The sequence below is a fragment of the Bombyx mori genome, chromosome 25 (genome assembly GCF_030269925.1).
Source record: "Bombyx mori chromosome 25, ASM3026992v2".
In the NCBI taxonomy this organism is placed as follows: domain Eukaryota; kingdom Metazoa; phylum Arthropoda; class Insecta; order Lepidoptera; family Bombycidae; genus Bombyx; species Bombyx mori.
This window is the reverse complement of record NC_085131.1, coordinates 12,944,709-12,964,029: the sequence shown is the minus strand read 5'-3', so window position 1 is coordinate 12,964,029 and position 19,321 is coordinate 12,944,709. Positions and strand designations below refer to the sequence as shown.

Here is a 19,321-nt window from a genome sequence, read left to right as displayed (position 1 = left end):
GGACGTGGGTTGTTGAGCGACAGGAGGTTTTAGTCGGTTCGACTCCGACATGCCCCGCCCTCCATCCCCAGTGGAGGGTGGGAGTCAGGCGATTTCCTCCTGACCAAAAAAATATTTGAAAAATGACATTAACTTTGGACATCCAGTTTATACTCGTAGTGTAAAATAAAATACAGATCTCAATTGTCTACAAAATATAAATGCAAAACCAAAAGATATTTCACTTCAATAAAGTTTATGAAGGTCACAAACCTACATCATACTGTTTAAGTACCTAAGTTGTTCGATTGATATTGACAAATATGATGATTTGTGGTGAAACAAACTTTTTAGGTTTCATACTTCAGTGGAACTTTTTCTTAAAAGCTGTCAAAATAACGGCGTCCTTTCAAAACGACGCCAGCTCGAATATATTAAGTGTATAATCTATGGTGTATAATCTATGGACGCCAGTGCCAACAAACACGCTATGGATATATACAAAGAATTTTTGTATCGTCTTCGAAATTACAACCTACAAGATGTGTATTTATTCTTGCACGAAGATTTATCGCCCAAATTAAAAGAATATATTTGTTTATTACGAGACGTACCTTTCGAGGATGGATTGTATCACACATATTATGCTGATGTTAAAAAAGTAGTCTCCACTTTCATGAATTACTTTATTCAAACTATCGACGAGGTTACCTTAGAAGTAGATAAATATACTAACGTATTGTGTAAAGATGACTTGATAAATTTAATGGAAAAGACAGTTTCGATACACGAAAAAAATCAAATTGATTTTGCTAAAGATTTTTTACCAATAAAAGCACCAATCGAAAAACAAATTTATGAAGAAATAGAAAGCAAATATGATATTTTTAAATGTAAATTAAAAGAATTTCAATCGAAATTGGAGCAATTAAATAAGAAAGAACAAATAGACGAATTTGCAAAATCAAACCATTTTCAGTTTTCATTGAAAAAATCCAGTGACTTGTTTCATTTTGTGCATATATTTATTGGTATGATGGTAGCGGATCGTGTAAGTATAATACCTAAAACCTACTGGGTACCTATCTGGTATAGTAACCGGCAAACTTCGTGAGCAAATGACCTTGACTGCGCAGAACCGAATTTTAGATCACTTTGGTGGTGAGGGTGAGGCGCGACGGCAGGGGAAATCGTATCGAGCGCTTTATTGGTAGATCAGTCGAACCTTGCGTCCCGCACCGCGCCCTCATTCCGCTTGCTCCCAAAAGTACGCTTGCGTACAGTGGAAAGTCTATCGTTATTAATCGTTAAGTTATTTGTTATAATTACTTGTGGACTTTGTTGCCATTGCTATTTGTTGAGTGTTTGTTGATTTTTTATAAAACATACACTATGCCGCGACAAACTGGTGTACTATTCAAAAGAAAGGGTAGAAAAATTGTGTACGACGTATATTGCTTCATTATAAAACAGGGGAAGAATGATATGGAAAAATTAAAACAGACTTCGGAAGTAACAAAACCATCAGTGAGTACTGTTAGGTGCATTATTATTAAGGAAGCTAAAGGCTCTGGCTTGCTCGCCGTGTTTCGGACTCCGGGTAAGAAAATATCAAGGAAGAAGAAAGTTACCGGAATGGATAGTTTCGTTCAATCTGTAATAAAAAGATGTAATCATAATAACTACATAACAAGCAGCGAAACCGTACCGTAGAAAGGCTTCGAAAAATTTAAAGAAGATATAAATTCTAATGGCTCGGAATGAAGCTTACGACGTATTATGAAAGAGCTAGGCTTCAGATGGAAAAAAAGAACAGAAAATAATCGGAAGCTGGTAATTGAAAAAAGTAACATTCGATTACTACGAATCGAATATCTTCAAAAAATAATTAATTATACACAAAAAAGAAGACCGAATCGACCGAGGTGTAGTTACACCGATGAGCCCTATGTCGACTAATCATGATGATAGCGACTCGGGTGATGAAAACAGTGATGATGATGATGGTCAAGATTATGATAACGAAAAAAAAATTACAAATACCAGCTTCGCTTCAACTGAACCAAGACCTGGCAACAGCTCTAGTTTTGACTTGATAGAAGGAATATCTATTTTACCCCAAGATTAAATTATTACAATTATTAACCTACATGTTTTGTTGATGTTCTAATAAATATATAAAAAATACATTTGTTGATTTTAATAATTTAATAGCATTATGACGCAGAGTAAGTAATGTTTATGCACGTGAGTGTACCATGCGCGAACTTACCCCCACTACGTCAACAAATGCTCAAGAAGTTTGCCGGCTATTATAACACTATACGTGTTTCCAACGGCAAATAGAGTGCGATAAATTAACTTAATACTGTTATTCATTACATAAACGAAAAAAAAAACAACGCAAAATCAAAATGTTTTTATTCGAGTAGCCCTTCACAGACGATTTTAGGTAAAAAATAAAAAACGTGGTTACTTAAGTCCATTTGTGACGTTATTCACCATCAGATGAGGCGTGTACTCCTTTGCGTAGGAGGATAATAAAATTCCTTGTAACATAATATAGCTATTTCAATTTAAGTAGGTTTTATTATCTATCTAAGGGCAATAAGGCAGTGTGGGATGGCCACTTACCAGTGGCGGATTAAAGGTCCAGAACGCCCTAGGCAATCACTTTATCGGCGCGCGCCCCTGTACCGGCCACAAATGGCCATCATAATACTATAAATTGTAACTAGTTGTTTTTGCAATTACGATGACGTTGTATCATCAAACCCTAGACTTTAGTAGACCAGGACATTTAGTTCAGGCATTTAGTTCTTAATTGTCGATATGTTATTTTCTTTATTTATTTTAAAATTCTGAGCTCGCGCGCCCCTTGTAACTACATGCCCCTAGGCACGTCCCTAGTTTGCCTTATGCGGGATTTACATTACGAAATTAGTGTCATGCATGTTGAGCTCAGTTTCACGAAAGTAGTTTCGATATATGCGAAAGTAGTTTCGTTAAAAAATTAGTGTCGCGAAATTCACAGTATCGCAGTAACCATGGCGCCTTCAGCATCAAAGCTATAATTTGCTATATTCAATGTAGCTATCTATAGAATATAAACTTAAAAAAAGACTATCAAGACAAAAAAAAATTGGTATATTCGAGGATGGTCAACAAGAAGGTATTTAGGTGCAATGAAGTTAGTCTCTAAATTAGCAGATGAAGATCCTGAGAGTTATAACAACTATTTTCGAATGATAATTTTGCTTTTTTACTGTAGGTGTTTCGGGTCCCAGAGACACCCTGTCGCTGATATTCATTAATAAAATCTAATTTTTATTCTGTACTCCATCGTTGGTTTGCCATTTTCAACGCTTGAAGCGCGTCCGAACTAACAATACACACGTCCGCACAGCGCAGGCCCTTTCGCGACATTAGTTTCACGTCGCGTCTACACTATGAAATTAGTTGCATGACACTAATTTCACCAAAAAATCGCGCCGAGCACGAAACTAATTTGAATGCATGAAATTAATGCATGCATCACGAAAGCATTAAATTACACGTGAAACTGTTGGTAAAACTAATGTCACGAAATTAGTTTCATGCCACTAATTTCGTAATGTAAATTCGCCTTTACGGATAATCCGCCTCTGCCACTTACCAGATGGACTAACAAACTAGTGAAAATCGCTGGGTCACGTTGGATACAGGTGGCAACGGACCGGCCGCACTGGAGACCGTTTGCAGAGGTCTATGTTCAGCAGTGGACAGCTATAGGCTGAGATGATGATGATGAAGAAGAGACATAACTTTTTAACCATTAAGGCACGCATCTTGATCCTTAATCCATAATCGAGTACCAAGTTAATGGTTGTTGCTTATAGACTACTTCTCTGGCCTATTTACTTAATAGCCACTTAGGCTACCAGCAATTAAGTAGGAAAATATAAACTAACAATCTCATTATTATAAAAAATTATCAATTTTCACAGTTATACCAGATCCGTGTCAGCCTTGAAGAGATACTCCTTCGTGTTCGAAGCAATCTCCAGCTAATGCGGGACGAGGAGGAAGAGGTATTAAACGGGCTACTCAATGAGCTATACGACAAGAATAAAGAACAGCTGTTTATAAATAGATCGTACAAGCGTTACTCCATGGAGGAAGCGGAAGTTAGTGTTGTGGTATTAAGAAAATTATATACTGTATTTTAAACAATAGTACACATTGGAACAAATGAAACTGTATCTACTAAGTTGCTTAAAAAAGATTTTTTATTGATCAGTCTGCTTAGTCCGAGTTTTTGAACGTTCTCGATAGTGTAACTTTTTTTTTTCCCTACCTAAGCTGGTAGCTTAAAGGGGCTATTCCAGCGTAACCGTAACTAGTAGGTGAGCTCACGGGGCTCAAACCTGACGACGATGCTAACACGAACCCTAGCAAGAGTCGTGCTTCGCAGAATCTACCACCAGATCGGAAACGCGACAAACTGAGAAGATCCGGCGAGAAACTCAGTGGGCTGTGTCTGAGAGTTAATTTACTCGTCGAGCCCTTCGTCGCAAGCGCCGGGTTCGACGAGAACGGTGACCGGTGCTTGGAGTACTAGAAGCACCGTTAGTGGATCGGGAAGATCCGAGATGACGTGTTTTGGGCGACGTCGACTACTCTCCATTCTTTCCGCAGGATCGGGAATGTAGTTACCGGCGGCCACGATGAGAGGGTTCTCTTGTCGTGCCGCTTTATCGAAGTGGCGCATCGACGCCGACTGTAAATACTTACTGATGGACTATAAGTCCAGGTCGTCATGGAGGTCGACGTTCCTGACGAACCACGGGGCTCCGACGGCTATCCTGCAAAAACGGGATTGAATGATTTGGAAGGATTTTAAGTGAGTGCGGGCCGCGTGAGCGAACACTACACTTGCATAGGTCATGACGGGGCGTACCTATGCAAGTTTTGTATTGTCTCACCTTATTTCTAAGGGACATTTTACTTCGCTTGCATATAATCGGGTAGAGACGTCCTAGAATGAAGGCGGCACGGTCGCGTACCGTCTTAATATGAGGGCGGAATGTCATCCTTCTGTCGAGGGTGACGCCTAAATATTTGACCTTCGGGGCCCACGGTATAGGCTGGTCGAACATCGTGATTGGGCGAATGGCGGAGGCGGAGGTGTCGACGCGCCTAGACGGGAGAGGGATGCTCAACGTGGTGTTCGGAGGGCGACCCCTTTTGAAGAGCACCGCTGTGCTTTTCGTGGGGTTGATGTCGATGCGCCACTTCCGGAACCACTGTCCCATGGTGGTAGCTGCGGTCTGAAGTCGCCGATGAAGCAACGCCTTCTTTCTACACGAGTAGTAGATGGCGGTGTCATCGGCGAAGAGCGCCAGATGGGTCTCCGGAGACCGGGGTATATCATTGATATACAAACTGAATAGTAACGGGGAGAGGGCGGAGCCTTGCGGGACTCCGGCTGTGACGTGATAGTGTAACAGCTAACTCAAATTTGTATGCAGTTGGAACAACGCCCCTAGCGACAAACGTAAGCAAACGTTCTAAGTCCATACAAATTAGTGTTAACTTTTACGCTATCGAGAACGATAAAAAACTCACACTAAGCACAATGGATGGGTAACCCGTTCATCAGTAATGGGACATGAGGTCAAAATCTAAATAAAGCGAGACAAGGATGAGATAACCGTACTATAGTACTGAGACTTAGAACTAATGTCTCAAAGTAGGAGGGCATCACCTGGTTGATATCTATGAGTTCCGGTAACAACTTAATTTCAGCTAGACGTGAGCTCATTCATCCATCTAAGCAATAAAAAAATAAATAAAAGGATAGCAGTTCGTGCGTTGCGACCGTAGATAGTGGACGTCTCCGTGGTTGTTGTGGCATTATCGTTTCATTTAAGTTTAAATTTGTTAATTTTAAATTGTGATTGGTCGTTTTCAATTCATCGGTGGCTCCTTGTTCTTCCTTAACGTTTTTAACAGCTGACTCCGCCTTTAGGGCGGTGTAACAGAGATAGAAGCCTGGTAAGATACGCCTTAGCTTTCTTATTGTGGCTGCTTCTCGCTTGAGCCTGCCTGTGGGTGCTTGTTTGCTTGACACGCGTGTGCGCTTTGAGTGTGTCGAGTCGAAGAAATTACAAACATTCAAAAAAGTACTCGGGCGGCCGGGCGTGAACTTGCGTCGCTGGACCTGCGTTTGGTCGTCGCCCTGTTGCTCCAACAATTAACTGAAATCATCTGCTAAATTATACATTGCCTTCATATTACTTTGAATTTCATCTCGTAATTTATAATTTATTATGGAGTACACCTGCTGTAATAAAGTGGTCAATACTCGTGACAATAAGAAGTCAACCTTGGTGTGTACAGTGTGTAGAAATTATTATCATATCGGCTGTGTTCTTCCTGCAAAAAAGGATTGGACGCCGGATTCAGAATTTAAGTCTACATGGATATGTCTTAATTGTGCGACTAGATCACGCACTGTTAATGATGATACTCCTGTCCGAGGCAAGTTGCTTGAGTTTAATGCCCATCTGAAAGTTATTCCAACACTCAAAAACGAGCTCAGTATACTGGATTCAAGAATGCAAACCATTGATTCTCAATTCAACTTAAAAGAGCAGTGGAGCAGGAGATCTAATATAGAAATTCTGGGTATCCCCGAAAGGAAAGGTGAAAATCTAATAGAATTGGTCTCCAAAAATTGCCGAGAAGGCGGGTTTTGCCTTGAATCCTCAGATAGACGTCGATTTTGTTACAAGGGTTGCGCCGATGGACAGAAGCAGTAGCAGATCAAAGCCAGTTATTCTTAGATTTGTATCCCGCTATAGGAAGGATGACATGTTGGCTAAATTGCGGAGATTGAAGGAATTGAAATCTTCTGATATTGGATTCCCACATGATTCATCTAGGCTTTATTTTAATGACCACCTCACGAAAAATAATAAACTTTTGTTAAAAAACGTAAAAAATTTAGCCAAGGAAAAATTTTACAACTACGTGTGGGTACGTAATTGTACTATACTGGTGCGAAAAAACGATGTTAGTCCGCCAGTCGTGATTGCTTCCCAAGATGATTTAAAAAAAATTATATAGGTGTTTTCCTTATTATTATATTCATTGTTTTTAAAGCACATGCTATTTTTTGTAATGTAAAATATATCATAATTTTGTTTTTTTCTTTTCAAAAGTTGATGATCGGACTATTTCAGTTTTTTGAGAAACTTTTACATGTTTTTTTAACTATTTTAATAACATTATTATGTAAGGCTTGTTATGATATAGCAACATACTTATTGTTTAGCATTGGAGAATTTTTTATATTGTTCGTTTGGAACTTTTACTCCTGGGATGGGTGTTTGATTAATGTTGAGATCTATATTCTCGTATGTGTAGGTACTTATGTATTGACATGTCAATTATTATGCTGTGGTTTGAGCCGTGGACTATTAATACTGTTGGTTAATTATTTATATGATCTATTTTTTCTCTCTCTCTCTAATGGCTAATTTAAAGATTTTTTACCAGAACGTTCGTGGTTTACGTAGTAAAACTAATTTGTTTTATAGAAACATTATTTTATGTGATAATGATATAATATGTCTTAGTGAGACATGGTTAATGCCGGGTATATATGACTCGGAGTTGTTTGATGAGCGTTTTGTTGTTTACCGTTGCGATCGGAACTATAACTCTCGAAATGATTCTTTGGGTGGCGGGGTACTTATTGCTGTGCGTAGAGGAATTACCGTTTTTAATTTAACCTGTCTCCCTTCCAACAGAAACCGATCAGCTGATATTATTTCGATAAAAATAAACATTAAGCACAATAACGTTAGTAAACTACTCCATCTTTACTGTTGCTATTTTCCTCAATGTGCCTCTCAGTTTGAAGATGAAATTGGTTTTTTTGAGGATATTTCTGACACAATTATTACTAATCCCGGTGACGAATTTTTGTGCGTCGGCGATTTCAATATAAGGAATGCTTCTTGGGAGCTGATCGGTGTTGATGGACCTGCTAGACTCTTGAATGGTGATCGGTGGGACTCACTTGTCTTTGGTCTTTCTAATTTTTTAGCTTTTAATAGTTTTAAACAATTTAATTCGATTTCTAATATAAATAAAAGATGCTTAGATTTAGTAATAAGTAATTGTGCTTGTAAGGTTGTTCGTTCGTCCCTTCCTCTTGTATCTGAGGATGATCATCATCCAGCCTTAGATATTCAGATTGAGGGGTTAGACGTGAGACCCTTACGGTCTCCTGGCCGGACCATATTGCTTTTCCATAAAAGTGACTACTCTATTATTAACGATGAACTTTCGAAAATTGATTGGAAACAATCTTTTATGAATTTAGATGTCGACATGGCCGTGGGCAAGTTTCATGAAATCTTAGACAAGATTATTTCTGATAATGTGCCTGTGAAGGTCGTAAGAGGTAACTCCAATTTCCCTTACTGGTACTCCTCTGCTTTAATCAAGTTGATTAAAGAAAAAAGAAAATTTCACATGAAATGGAAATGTTATGGTCGATTGGCCGACTATTCAAGTTTTTCTGTTCTTCGTGAAAGACAAAAAGCCTTAAAAATTTTCTGTTACAATGCACACATAACAAAGTGTGAGGATGATATCTTGAAGTGCAGTAAGCAATTTTGGAGATTTGTTAAATCCAAGAGGAGTGCTGGGGATTTTCCTAACGAATTGTTCTTAAATGATAGGTGCTCATCTGATGGTTCTGAAATATGTAATTTATTTAATGTTCATTTTGGTTCTGCCTTTTTAACTAACAATACACAGTCAGCATCATCGTTAAGTTATACCCCTGCTTCTTACGACCTTAACTGTGTAGATATTTCTTCATTTTTTATTTCGGTGGGTAAAGTCAAGCAATATTTAAAAAATCTTGATATTTCCAAGGGTGCTGGTCCGGATGGTATTCCGCCTGTTTTTTTGCGACAATGTTACGCTCAGCTGTGTTACCCTTTGCATCTTCTTTTTAATCACTCATTATCAACTGGTGTTATGCCCCGTATTTGGAAGCGGTCGTTCGTGGTGCCAGTCTTTAAGAGCGGTGATAAACATAACATAGCTAACTACAGACCAATTTCTAAAATTTGTGCCATCCCTAAGATGTTTGAACGTATAGTTTATGATTTTTTATTTCCATTGATTAGGCCTCATATTATAGAGCAACAACATGGTTTTATAAGCCATAGATCTACTGAGACAAACCTCTGTGAGTTTTTGGATTATGTATTGAGCTCCATGGAGGATGGTCATCAGGTTGATGTGGTGTACACGGATTATTCCAAAGCGTTCGATCGAATAAATTTTGACATTTTGATTCAGAAATTGCATGGACTTGGGGTCCACGGTGATTTGCTGCGATGGCTTGAGTCTTATGTTAGAGATCGCAGTCAGGCTGTGACTTTCAATGGTTTTTGTTCATCATTTGCACCTGTTCCCTCGGGAGTTCCTCAGGGCTCTCATCTCGGTCCTATGTTATTTAATATATATGTCAATGACGTTTCGAATGTTTTCAGGAAATCCAAATTCATTATGTACGCTGATGACAAAAAAGTATATAAAGCTATAAAGTCCTTAAACGACTATTTGGAATTACAGGATGATTTGAACAACTTATTTGTTTACTGTCAAAATAACTTACTCACAGTGAATACTAATAAGTGTACTATTATAACATTCTCACGTGGAAGATCGAATATCTTGTATGACTATTCTATTAATGGTCAAACTTTGGTACGCACCACAGTTGTTCGTGATTTGGGTATTTATTTGGATTCCAGTTTGATTTTTGATTTTCATGTTAATGAAATAGTAAATAAGGCTTTTCGAATGTTAGGCTTCATACTTAGAGTTGGTAAAGACTTTAAAAGACCATCTACTTTGATTCTGTTGTACAACAGTTTTGTACGATCTATATTGGAATATGGCTCCGTCACATGGAACCCCCAATATAATATTTATATTCAGCGACTAGAAAGAGTCCAAAAAAAGTTTTTTAAGCATCTTTTATACCATTGTCGTCGCTTTAACTCTCCAGAACCGGCAGAATTTGTCTCTCTAGTCGATCGCAGGCTACTGAGGGATCAAATGTTTTTATATAAAATAATAAATAACGAGATTGATTCTAGCTATCTTCTTTCCAAAATTTCATTTAAATGTAGTCGTATTTCCGCGCGTTCTAAACAGACCTTCCACATGTCCACGGCTCGAACGAAATATGCTTCTAACTCTTTTGTCCGTAGATCTTGTAGGTTGTATGATGCTAAGTTCTCTAATGCTGATATCTTTTGCTTGTCACTTGTAGCATATAGAAAAGCTGTTTTGGAGTGTTTATAGGGTGATTTGGCCCGATAAGTATTGTAGTTTTATAGTGTGAGTTAATGTATAAAATGATATGTGCGTATTGTGTTGCTTTTGTTTTTTTGTAATTTAAATTTCTAAATTTCTCTTCTTGTTCACTGTCTACTTATATGTGATTTTGATTGTGGAAACATATTTGGTTATTGTTTTAGCTATATATTTTTTTAAATATTGTATGTTTTGTATTGTACTGTTTGTTTCCCAAATAAATAAATAAATAAATAAATAAATAAATAGCACCGGTCCCTGTTGGTAACCGCCAAGCGACAAGTAACCCTCTTACCACGCCCGGGCTCTGATCTCGGAGGATCGGACGCTTAAGCAGGGGTGCAGGGAGAGTGTCCCTGTTGGTAAGAGCCGTGTCGGCTCAAGACATATGCTACTATAAATCAACAAGCATATGAGTCGACTATTATCAAAGGCGGCAATCTGACTTTTGGACAATGATTGGTAAATCAGAAAAACGAATTATTGGCTTTGTATTCCATCGGCAGTCACAAAACTCTTCGGAACGACATCTTAGATAAATAACAGGTTAACTATTAACCTTTATTTAATGCAGGTTTTGAACCGTATTCTTTGAAGGAGACGATTATATTCAAATCAATCTGTATTGACATATCAATAAATAATTTTTTTCCAAATGTACAGATTGCCACCTTTGATAATAGACGACTCATATGGAAAAAAAGTAATGGGTACGGACTTTAAAACCTCAATATTTTAAATACTGTCAGAAAGACTATGAGATTGAACTCTTTAATCGACTGGACTAAAATATATAGCGTATTTTGGAATGGAATTTTTTACCCCTACCTATTCTCTGGAAGCTTGAGGGGCTATTCCAGCCACGCTATGTCTGGTAGGTGTGCTTACCGGACTCAGCCTGAGAGAGTGTGCTAACACTAGCCGTAGCAAGTAGCTCCGCGGAATCTACCAAGGGATCGGAATTGCGGATTTGGCATTCAGTGTGTTCCTTTTAATCAGAGCTTTCGATGACTGGGTTCTGCTTTTCCCCCCAATAGATCGTGAATTAAAAAATATACCTTATCAAAACAACTTTTACGAGTTAATCATCCATATTTTTAATCATTCATCATCATATCATTATATTATAATATGTCCGACGCCGCGACGTTTCGAATACTTTATATATTATTTCTACAACTCACGAAAACCGGGAAGATACTGAAAACTTGTTTTTCAAGGTTAGAAAAGGTATAGAAATTATGCAAGAGAAGATTGAAAATCGCGAAACCAACGTGCACATTTCACGTTTAGAGCAAGAAGTTTCATTTTGGGAGAAACGTATTACGGATTTTAATCAATGCGCCGACTTACTCACTAAACTGAAGACTGAATTTGATACGATCGTTAAAGAAGAAGATGTATACAATAATTTGAGGTACACGATTTCAAATAATCTTATTTCACAAGAATATCTTATGTAGTGTTTAAATAAAATGACAATGTTCCTTCAATGAAGAATTTCGCGCCTTTTGAAGGCTTAAAATTGTAGATTAATCACAACCAGAGACAAGTGACACGATCATCTGTACTGCGAGTACCAGAGACTAATATAGATACATTTTATGACTTTGTAACTAAGACCTTAAGTCATGTCTTATTTTATTTTATACATATTCTTATTATTATGAAAAATTATAATATGGAGCGAAATGAAATGAAATGATATGAAGATGATTAATTTGAGACATTAATCAACTGGGATGAAATTAAATGAAATGAGATGGGATGAAATATAATCTCAGTAAAATGGTGGTCATTTACTGAGATTTTTTAGTGTACTTTTTGTAGGATCCCGAGAAGTTACGTCCAACGGCTTTGTTTCATTTTCCCACATTTGTGCACTTTCACAGATATTAAACAATTAATAAACCACCGTTATTACACATTTCAACCTGAAGAAACACTAAATAGACAAAAAAAAACAAATCACACAACTTCACTCCTCACGTTCCCGCCAAAAAGTATTTATTACATTTATTGTTACTTTTTGTTTGTTGTTGTTACTTGTTAATAAAATCGTTTTAGAATAAATGAGAAACCGGGCCCTAAGCTTGAGTGTTGGAAGAATATGGGTAATAACTACAAAGAACGAAAACAATATTTGAATATGAAAATAGCTGACGCAGCGAAAGCTCTTCTGACTTTCTTCTCTTGCAGAGGTTTTAAATTTTTATTTTTTTGTTGGTACTTTTCGTAACGGTGCTGTGATAACCTGCAGATATTAACTATTGACTGGTTTATCGAGAACATATAACTTGATTTCGTTTGTTGGCGATGCAGCTCCTGTAAAAAAATATATTTAATAAATAAATTTCTGTTTGAGGCAAAGTTATCAAATATACCTAGTCAGGTCATAAATTCTGTCACATGTTTAATGTAAAATAATTGAAACAAGTTTATTTATTATGTAACCATTCATATACCAAAATGAACTTAACAAAATATAGATTCTTATGACACTAAAGTTTATTCAAAATGACCTCCGTGATTTTGAATACAGGCCTTCAATCTGCGCGGCCAGTCGTCTATCGCAGCACGAACGAGGTCCATATCAATATCGGCGGCTGCCTTAATCAAGGATGTCTTGAGCATGGAGTTAATAAGTGAATAGTAACTCTATGGTCTTGAGTGACTCCAAATTGGGATGAGGCTTTGAGCACGCCTTTTCCTCCAAGTGTTGCCATATCTTGTAATCTAACGGATTCAAATCTGGACTGGAGGAGGGCCAGTCTTCGTGCCGGATGAAGTCAATTTCACGCGCCGCCAGCCAGTCTTGTGTACTCTTCGCTCTATGAGCTGGCGCCGAATCTTGTTGGAATACCCAGTGCCTGTTATTGAACATGGTATGAGAAACAGGTTCCACAAGGTTCGTCAGGACTGTATTTTGATACACAACTGCATTCGTTTTTACACCTTTCTCACAAAAATGTACCTCTGTTAAGCCCCAATAAGAAACTCCCAACCATACCATGAGCGAGGATGGAAAATGACCTCGTTGGACACGCGGAATACGGTTGCTCGCTTCTTCACTACTGTGTGCGTACACTTTATCATTTTGTTTGTTGTAGCTCTCTTCTACGGTAAAAAATTTTTCATCCGAAAAAAGAATTTCCCGATATTTTTTTCCCGCGTACCGCTTCAACAAAGCGCGGCATCTCTTCAGTCTCAGGTTCATTAGACGAGCATTCAAACGATGTCCTGTTTTTCTTCGATATGCCCGAAGCCCTAAGTCTTCATTTAACACCCTTTTCACCGTGGTTCTGCTTAACCCCATCTGAAGGGCCAACAGTTTCTGCTTACGTTTGAGATTTCTTTGAATTCGCGCCTTCACAGCTTTTATCACTGCTGGAGTCCTAACAGACCGAGGGCGACCACTTCCTGACCTGTCATCTACACTAGAGTCTTCATTGTATCGTTTGATGGTACGATAAACGAATCTTTTGATTATATTAAAATTTTTCAGTATGTTAAAAATTTGAATTGGCGCGTAACCGCAACGATGCAACGCAATAACTGCAACACGGTCTTCTTTAAGCGTCCACTCCATATTTAAAAATGAGTAAAATTCTAAAAGTATACATTTTTATTTTCATTAACAATTCGAAATTCGTATTCAATAAACTTTTTTGTGGCCAGCATTCTAAAAGAAAAGTTTTTACTGTGTGACAATACTTATGACCTGACTAGTTTTATTATATCTTAAGGCTATTATTGATATTAAAACCTCTGGTTCAAATTAAGTATTCGTTCTGTGAACGCCGGTAAAAGATTACATGGATCGTAACTGTTTATGTTGTTTAAAGCATTGCTAAATAGTTAAGGCTCTATGAAAAGACATGCCTTATGCCTAGATAGCAATGCACATTACTTATCTAAAATCGCACATTTTTATTTTTCCACATGTTTTTTCTTAAATTCTATTCCATCTAATTTAGTTATTCAAATCATATCACATACTTACTTAGATACATCAGATACTTACATTGCAAGTTGTAAAAAATGTATTGTCCGTACATTTTTTCGATTATATTCCGAAAATTCTGGAGAATTTTTAAATGATAGAACATAAAAAACTATAGTTTGATAAATTTTATTGGGTAGTCTTTTTTTTCTTTCCTACCTGTGCTGATAGCCTTGAGAAGCTATTTCAGCTTCGCCTTGACGTGTAGGTGAGCTCGCGGGGCTCAAACCGGGAGTGTTGCTAGCAAGAGCAGTGCTTCGCAGAATCTACCCCAGGATCGGAAACGCGACCCACTGAGAAGATCCGGCGAAAAACTCAGTGGGCTGTGTCTATGGGTTAATTCACTCGTCGAGCCCTTCGTCGCAAGCGACGGGTTCGGTGAGAACGGTGACCGGTTCTTGAGGTACCTAAAAGCACCGTTAATGGATCGGGAGGATCCGTAATGACTTGTTTAGGGCGGTAGTTTTTGAGATGTTAATCGTCATTTCTAACTTTTGATTTTGACTATAATCGTTCATTTCTATGGGAACCTTTGCCAAGCGTTGTCAAAGTAGGTAGTCACCCTATTATGTACTTCGTAATCAAACAGTAAAAGTTGAGCATTAATTTTTATAACATACCCACATAATACATTTTAAATCTTTTATATGCAAACATTCAATACAACTTAATCGTATGTACCTATTAAATTAAATTTTTAGGTACAAATAGAATTTACTATACAGATAATGTAGGACCATATTATGTTGATGAATACAATCACAAAGTTTATTACTTCAACTATGGATTGGACATGTATCATACTGACTGCGATGGGAAGTTTAAGGAGGTGAATTTTTTTCACTAGTACTTTTATGAACTTCAAAAATAAATCCGTATAGAGATTAAAATTCAGAAATTAATTAACGAAATAGTACCCACTATTTCGTACATTTCACACGTACGTGTATTTACGCATTTACGTAATAAGTTAAGTATTTACACGTTCATTTTACAATTTAAAATCATCAAAAGTATGCGGACACCATTACAATTTCTTACTAATGAATAATCGTTATTAGATTATATTCCACCAAGTAACATTTGAGTAGTATCGATATACGAACATCTCTGGACAACCAGCGCCACCACACACACCACACCACTAATATAGTTCCACTACTTCAAGCGGAGTAAAGTTAGTTCCACTACTTCAAGCGAAGTTTGAAGGGTCCTCAGTGGAAATTAGTGGCTTTTTGCATTCTTCCAAAGCTACGGTGAGCGCCTTCTATGTAGGTCATAGACACATTAACCTTCGGTTTCAATAGAAAAATTCCTCAAGTTGACCATGGGTATTAAAATTTTGCTGACTATTGACTTCACTGTCACCGAATGGACGACTAAGTTCTGTGTGCTTAGTGTTTTTAAACGTTCTCGATAGCGTAAAAGTTAACTCAAATTCGTATGGAGTTGGAACGTTTGCCTGCGTTTGCCACTAGGGGCGCTGTTCCAACTGCATACAAATTTGAGTTAACTTTTACGCTATCGAGAACGTTAAAAAACGCATTGAGCACACTGTATTGTTTATATATCCTCCCCCAGATTCAGAAGCAAGCCTATTACCACGATTTATCAGGGCGATACACTTTAGAGAATGGAAACAAGATTTATCAATGCGCACCGTGCACGAGCAAATACGTCCTTGATGAAAATGAACTTTTTAAAAAAATAACTCAAGACTGTGGTCATTCGGAGAAGGCGAACGAAAAGTGCAGATTGGATTTTAAGGATACTGTCGAGGAACCCCCGGTACATGAAAATGCCGTCAACAGTTAGTTGAATCGTTTGACTACATTTGTTGTCTAAAGCGTCGTGACCACTAATGTAGGTAACTTCAAATTGTCTTGAAGAGGGATACATTCCCGTATATGGTTATTAAAAAATATGTTTTTCGCGTTACACGCTTAAGGTTTTACTAATTTCTTACTTTACTTTGGTAAAGTAGTAACTTTACTAAATTCCTTTGACCCTTAATTTCCCGTCCCTTAATAATATTTCCCCCTGCAAAAAAATTAATGGCAAAAATAGTTTTCGCATTATTTTAATTTTCATGAATATGACAATGACTTGAGCTAATCACGGCACTCTTTACGTCGCTCTTGATCGACCAAATGTAAAGTGCCTTAAATAAAGAGCTCTTGGGCAGCACGTGAATTCCGCTACTCGCATTGGGAACGAACGGCGTCTTCAGTGTTGTATTTTTCTAACATGAATGAACCAATGCCTACCAAGAGAATGGATCGTGAAGGCTCAAATAATTTCACTATTTATCTACTTATCAAGTGCTCGACACAGATCTAAGACAAACGCCTTTTTAATTTTACATATTTAAAACAGAATCACAAGCTGAGTACGTAATTCAATTAAAACCACCTAATGAAGTTACTATTTCTAGTTAAATTACCTCCGGAAGCAGCAGAGTACCTGTGGACGAGCTTCGGAGGTGTTCTACCGGAAGCTCTGCACGCCGTGGCCGTCGAGAAACCAAAAAACCCTATACATTTTCTAGCTCATAAACTACTTCAGTACAAGTGAGGGCTTTAGAAATCGTATCCCATTTACTTTACTATCAATTACATAATCACATAACACGGAAGACGCAGGATACGGAATAGCGTGATGAGGTCTTTTATAATAATTCCACTCGAGGGTGGACGAGCTCATGAGCCACCTTGATCTTGAGTGATTGTATAAATGTCGTTACACTTCCCAGAGTGAGAACCCCGTGAGTTCACCTACTAGTTCGGTGAATATAGAAAAAAAAGATGTGGGGTGTCGTGGGACACCGGATAGGAACGAAGTTCCTTATTATAAAAATGTTAATTTTAAGTTCTATTCGAGGTATAAAGAAAATAAAACTGGAGGTTTCTCAACAAACCACGGTCATTCGGTAACGTGCGAACTTAATGTAGTACACTTCATTCACGCTTGTTTGCATAAGAGTTAGTGTATTGCGCAAACGAACGCTCTGAGATCGTGGTCAATGAATGATAAAAAAATATGCTATTTTTTTTACGTTATTACAAAGTTAAGTAGTACACTGTGTGCATTACTAATAAAAACCTTATGTTACGGACGTTTTTTCCCGGTTAGGGTACCCCTCCGCATCGTCCCATAAGGAACTTCGTTCCAAAAAGTACTTACACATTTAGATACATAAGATCGAAATCGCAATTCTATCGCTTAACTTATAACTGTTTAGGCGTGCTAAAACTGAAGAGAAAACCGATATCAATAAAGTACATAAAATGAGATGATCATCAATGTAGTAAAAGTCAATTAAATGTGCATTATAACCTGAATAACTTGGCGAGGACGGACCTACTGAACTGTATTGTCTTTGCATATTTATATTTAGTTCGAAGCTTATGTGAAAATCTTACATTTTTACAGTACGCAATGTAACACCCGTAAATGTAAATCAAAAGATCCGCGCGGTCATTGCCCCCTAAGGAAGTCAGCTACTGTCTGTTTTCGCTTTATGTTTTTTGTTTCTTAGCGCGAGTTTTTTAACGTTCTCGATAGCGTAAAAGTTAACTCACATTTGTATGGAGTTGGAACGTTTGCGTACGTTTGCCACTAGGGGCGCTGTTCCAACTGCATACAAATGTGAGCTAACTTTTACGCGATCGAGAACGTTAAAAAACTCGCACTAAGCACATAGTAGTTCGATCCTTATCAAGTTCTATTACTATGTTGGTGTTATTGGATGTTTAGGTACACCGACACTTTAGAAGGGCAGCGTCTTAAGACGAAGCAAGCAAAATCCTATAGAGACGACATTTATAAAAAGCGTAAAGAGGTAAGTTATTAACAATGCGAATACAATTAAAAGAAAAAATATATGCAAAGATAAAAATCGTTATTGTGATCGCGCTGCTTAATGAACGGACTATCTTTCGATAATGTAATCTTACAGAATCATAATTAAGTATCAAGTTATTTTTGGAGAAATGGCATTCAACTTCATTTTTTTTTTGTGCTTGGATGGGTGTACGATCTCACAGCCTACCAGGTGTTAAGTGATTACTGGAGCCCATAGACGACGTAAATGCGCCACCCACCTTGAGATATCAGTTCTAAGGTCTCAGTATAGTTATAACGGCAGCCCCACCCTTCAAACCGAAACGCATTACTGCTTCACGGCAGAAATAGGCAGGGTGATGGTACCTACCCGCGCGGACTCACAAGAGGTCCTACCACCAGTAGAAACCATCACAAGTTTTTTTTTTTATAACCTAGATGTGTGGACGATCTCTCAGCCCACCTGGTGTTAATTGGTTACTGGAACCCATAGACATCTACAACGTAAATGCGCCACACACCTTGAGATATAAGTTCTAAGGTCTCAATATAGTTACAATATAACAAGTACTAATATATCCTGTTTTAATCGGCGCATTCAATTGTAGTATAGTAATGAAATCGTGTTTCGATTCACAGCGAGCCGTGCAAGCCAGCACGACTTGGAAATTGAAGCAGGTCCGACGTCGCAAACCCGAAGAATCGGACGACTCACACAACCGGGCCGTTTTTGATGCGCACATTGCTCAAAAGGAATTCATTAATTCTTTGAATTATTACTTCTAACTCTTTTTTTTTACTCGATATCCTTTCTGAATCCGAATTCGGAATTTGTCTTAAATTAACAATTAAATTATTATTCAAACAACTAATTTGTTTTCTTTATCATCTACTAGCATTTGTCCTCGACTTCGTCCGCGTGGAATAGTTCACAAATAATGCTTTATTTTAGAACAGGGGTTCCCAAACTTATTTTGTCTACTGCCCATTTTGGGAATAAATTATTTTTAGCGCCCCCATTTTTTCACCTACTTAAAAACCACTATAGCGAGAGCTCAGCCAGTGTCTAAGGGTCCTCCTAGATGAAATTACAAATCGCCTCCC

The 19,321-nt window shown here is 37.7% G+C and overlaps 1 protein-coding gene across 2 annotated transcripts; it reads left to right on the top strand.

The window, feature by feature from the left end:
• Positions 1–417: 417 nt before the first annotated feature.
• Positions 418–19,085, top strand: LOC110384865 (uncharacterized). 2 transcript variants are annotated; one of them, XM_038020395.2, is made up of 9 exons: positions 418–1,030; positions 3,966–4,157; positions 11,592–11,788; positions 12,439–12,572; positions 15,076–15,203; positions 15,956–16,184; positions 16,809–16,944; positions 18,131–18,215; positions 18,857–19,085. In XM_038020395.2, exons 1-9 carry the CDS (start codon positions 443–445, stop codon positions 19,001–19,003), a joined length of 1,836 nt encoding a protein of 611 aa, XP_037876323.1. In that variant the 5' UTR covers positions 418–442; the 3' UTR covers positions 19,004–19,085. The 2 variants fall into 2 exon arrangements, with proteins under 2 accessions (XP_037876323.1, XP_037876324.1); XM_038020396.2 differs by having other exon boundaries at positions 419–1,030; positions 3,966–4,145.
• The last annotated feature ends 236 nt before the right edge of the window (positions 19,086–19,321 follow it).